General features: G+C 28.5%; 1 protein-coding gene across 1 annotated transcript; it reads left to right on the forward strand.

The window, feature by feature from the left end:
- Nucleotides 1-578: 578 nt before the first annotated feature.
- LOC133830061 (protein NEN4) lies at nucleotides 579-2,511 on the forward strand. The gene is made up of 5 exons (XM_062259968.1): nucleotides 579-1,100; nucleotides 1,225-1,271; nucleotides 1,344-1,407; nucleotides 1,612-1,812; nucleotides 1,960-2,511. Exons 1-5 carry the CDS (start codon nucleotides 636-638, stop codon nucleotides 2,056-2,058), a joined length of 876 nt encoding a protein of 291 aa, XP_062115952.1. The 5' UTR covers nucleotides 579-635; the 3' UTR covers nucleotides 2,059-2,511.
- Nucleotides 2,512-4,508: the final 1,997 nt, after the last annotated feature.

A 4,508-nucleotide genomic window follows, 5' to 3' on the forward strand; every position in this document is an offset into this window, starting at 1 on the left:
GGCATAGATAGCAATCTTGTATAAAAAATAAAATTGTGACCTGATATACACGGTTTTTGCATTTGTTATTAGGATGGAAAAACAAAATTGTACGCATTGCAAAGGAATCAATTAATACTACGGAAAGGGTTTCGCTTCTCATACCGAAATGTCCTCAAAGACAAGGAAATTGTTTGACCAACCAATGACAACACCATGCTTAATACGTACGAATGTTCAAATATATTCAGCACATTCTCCTTGTGGTTAAGAAATAGTTGTTGTATTAACTTTTCTCATTGAAAGATTCTCCCAGTCTTCAAAGTTTTCTGCTCTACAAAAGCAATAGTTATATATATATATATATTTATATTCCTCTTTGTATGTCTAACTGGAATCGTATTGTATAGGACATCCTCAAGAAGCTAAGGACCTCATCGTCCAAGCCAACGCCCAAACTGTTGACTTGAACTACAAGTCAGTTAATCTCAAACGACAAGAAAACTCTTGTTGTTTATCTCTTCTCATCATTTTATTCCTCTCCTTTAAATTATATATAACCAATTTGATGTTGACCATTCTCAACAATTAAATTACCAAAACCCCAAAACACCAACATTCATTCTTACACAAAACGACAATAAATTTGTGAAAAAATGGAGCTTTCTACTTATAAGAATAACTGCGAAGAAGGCAGTACGACAGAGAATATTGTGTTCTTTGACTTGGAAACGACAGTGCCCAGAAGAGCCGGGCAACGGTTCTGGGTATTGGAATTCGGTGCAATCGTAGTTTGCCCTCGAAAGCTGGTGGAGTTGGAGAGCTTCAGTACTGTTATAAGGCCAGGGGATCTGTCTGCCGTGTCGTTGAGGTCTTCTCGGTGTGATGGGATTACTCGAGAAACGGTAGCCAAAGCGCCGTCTTTTGAAGAAGTTGCTGATAAGATTTTTAACGTTTTGGATGGCAGAATATGGGCAGGGCATAACATACAAAGGTTTGACTGTGTAAGAATTAAGGAGGCCTTTGCAGATATTGGTAGGCCTGCCCCTAGACCTCTTGGAATGATTGATTCTTTAAGAGTTTTGACTCACAAGTTTGGCAAAAGAGCTGGTAATATGAAGGTACGTATTTACGTAATTCAAAACCATCAAAAACCCTTAATTATATACGTATATTACTTTTATTTTTAAGTAATTATAGTGTGTAATTTTATGAGTTTCGTTTACTTTTGATGTATAATTTTAGATGGCGACGTTGGCTGATTATTTCGGGCTTGGGCAGCAAAAACACAGGTTTGCGTTTATATAATTAACTAAAATATTTATTTCCGATCGAGTGCAAATTATAATTGTTTTAATAAACAGAAGCCTTGATGATGTTCGGATGAATCTTGAAGTTCTGAAGCACTGCGCAACCGTTCTTTTTCTGGTATGCAAAGTCTTGATTCACATCAGCTAATAATAATTATATAGAAAATTTCTATATAAAACATACAATTATATATATAAAGCCTAAATTATAAATATCCTAATGGTAAACAAACCAAAAGATGAATTTCTCATCAAATTTGACAGTTCATTATTATCAAAAATTGACATAAATTAAATTTATGTGGTTTTGGTGTTAATTAAGGAGGCAAGCCTCCCAAGCACATCGAATGGAAGCTGGCGTACGGACTGTAATAGTACAATAATGACCAGAAGTAGAAGCCATGGGAAACTGGTGTGCCGGGAACGAGAAGAACCAAGTCGAAAATCTCCCCCAACTTCTATTGCTACTTATAATATTGGATATCAACGATCTGTTCCCTACACGAGGGCAAGTTTGGGAAAGGTTTGGACTTATATTTATTAATATTATATATTCTCTGCATTAATCCGATGATGAATTAATTCTTTTCTGCATTATATAATACATATTAATTTGTATAAGATCAATACATGCATGGACTAATTAAGAGATGAAATTATCGAAAAACAGATGACAGAGAGAGTGAAGAATCTTGTGCTCTGTAAAGGCAATGGAAATCAGCCTTTGATAAGCCAATTACTCAGGCATTCTCATTCGCTGCTCCGGTGACAAATTAATAATTTCTAGAGAGAGAGAGAGAGTAATGAATCGCCGACCCACGACGTTGATTTTTTGCTGCCTCACAACTCCTAATTGTCTGATCTAATAATTATTCTTTATTCAATTAATGTATATGTAGATTTATTGAGAATAGGTCGATAAATATATATTTCCACGTAAATTAACAAGCTAGCCAGACCGTATTCATTTGTCAAATTGGCGGAAGGAAAAAACGAATTGATGAATATTACGGTCGAGAGGACAACATTGAATAAAGAGTAGTACTTGACTTCATTATTAATCTTGTTCGATTGATTCATTTATCGAAATGAAGTGCCCTAGCAACACCATGCACCTCGCTTTTAATATATTCGATCAGTTATGTTGCTGTATAGAAAACCATGAAATATCTATTAATTTATTTGGTTTCTCATTGATATTTTCAATAAAAACAATCATTTATTAATTTTTTCTGTTAATTTGTTTAGTCTTTGTAAGAGATCATACAAGCAAAATTTATTGAGTTAATTTTATAAATAATAATCATCAGAAAAACAAATTTGATTTATTTCAAATATCTCTTCTGTATCTCCTTATCTTTATATAAAAGTGTGTAGATATTTAACTGTTTTTTTTATTAATTTTAAGGGAATATTCTAAATATTTAAGAAGATATATCTTTAAAATAAATTAAAAATAGATTTTTATTAATTATATTAATATAAATTTAAATATTATAAAGTATCATTATTATAATAAAATTTAATATAAAATTACTTATTTAATAATTATAATAATATAAATTTGAATTCTTCACCTGTTATAAAATATTATTACGATAATAATATACCATCCTAATTTTTTACTAATTATATTAATTTGAATTCAAATATACTATGTAATATAAGACTAGATATTTAATACTTATATTAATATAATTTTAAATATTATAAAATATCATTACAACAATAATATATAATACATAATCTAAATTTTTGTTAAAAAAATTATCATTTATATTTAAAAAGAAAACATGTTATTTATTTTTAACATTAACTAAAAAAATCATATACCCAAAATCGACTTCATTATTTGTACATGGATAAAACAACATATACATGATCGTCTTCATCATTTATTTTCTAATATAATATTTTTATCTATTAATTTGTACATGGTATTTAATTTGTTATTTTATTTTTGAAAAAAACCATAAATAATATTTTGGTTTAATTTTTTTAATATATTATTATGTCATTCTTTTATATATAATATTACTTATTTATATGAAATTTATATGACAATCATACAAATTTAATAAACATAATTAATAAATTCTATAAATAAATCTAAGCAAACGTGTATTACACATTACTTGTATCTAGTATATATAAAAAGTGTGTAGATAACGGAAATTTTTTGTTTTAACATTTTCTTTTGTTAATTTTAACAGAATATTCTAAATATTTAACGGAATATACTTCTAAAACGATTTCAAAAAATATATATTTTAATTATAATAATATAAAATATCATTATTATACTACATATTTATCAATTATATTAAGATAAATTCAAATGTTATATATCATTATTATAATAATATATAATACAAGACTATATATTTAATAATTATATTAATATAAATTTAAATGTTATAAATATTATTATTATAGTAATATATAACATGTAATATATAATCATATTTTTTATAAAATTTTACTAGAATAAGTATTTAGTAATTATTGTTGACCCCTAATTTAGCCAATGACACAGAGTCAAATTTACGATATAGAATAAGAATCGAACTTAAGAATAAGAAACGACCAAATAAGTTCGAGTCAACTTATCAATAATGACCTACGTCCACTTCGTACTGTTATTTATGTAAATCAGAGTCAACTTATGAATTATAGTGGTTCAGCCCTGCTCATCAATAATGACCTACGTCCACTTCGTACTCTTATTTATGTAAATTCCCAAAACCTGCGATCAGATAAGTCGGAGTCAAGTGAGTTTCACATACTTGAGAGAGAGGATACAAAAATTGCTTTAGATCTTTATAATTCTCTTAAAGTAAGGAATTACATCGTAAGAAACAAATGAATTCTTGAGTCCTCTATTTATAGACTCAAGAATGTACATAGTGTTGGGAAAACTTATACATGATCTTGTTTATTTTCATGTAAATCATATAAACATATTAATATAAGATAACCTAGAACATGTTTATAAAATTGCATTCAAACAGAAATAATGAGAAGAACACTTACATTATACGCAGCGGAATGAATGAGTCATTCCTTCAGTTTCTCTAACCATTGTATCCTTTCTGTCGCAGAGCATTACAAAGAAACTGAACTGTTCCTCAATTTTCTTCACAGCCTTCCAAAGTATCCTTAGAATCATCTAGACTAGAGTGGGCAATTCTCAACACATGAGATAGATACAGAGAGAAG

This window comes from Humulus lupulus, chromosome 1 (assembly GCF_963169125.1).
Source record: "Humulus lupulus chromosome 1, drHumLupu1.1, whole genome shotgun sequence".
Lineage (NCBI taxonomy): Eukaryota > Viridiplantae > Streptophyta > Magnoliopsida > Rosales > Cannabaceae > Humulus > Humulus lupulus.

Excerpts from the sequence above, each read along its gene's own strand:
- LOC133830061 (XM_062259968.1), top strand. The coding sequence starts at position 636 with ATGGAGCTTTCTACTTATAAGAATAACTGCGAAGAAGGCAGTACGACA. Across the intron at positions 1,272-1,343 it reads CTTGGGCAGCAAAAACACAG|AAGCCTTGATGATGTTCGGA; the intron begins GTTTGCGTTTAT and ends TTTAATAAACAG. Across the intron at positions 1,408-1,611 it reads GCGCAACCGTTCTTTTTCTG|GAGGCAAGCCTCCCAAGCAC; the intron begins GTATGCAAAGTC and ends GTGTTAATTAAG.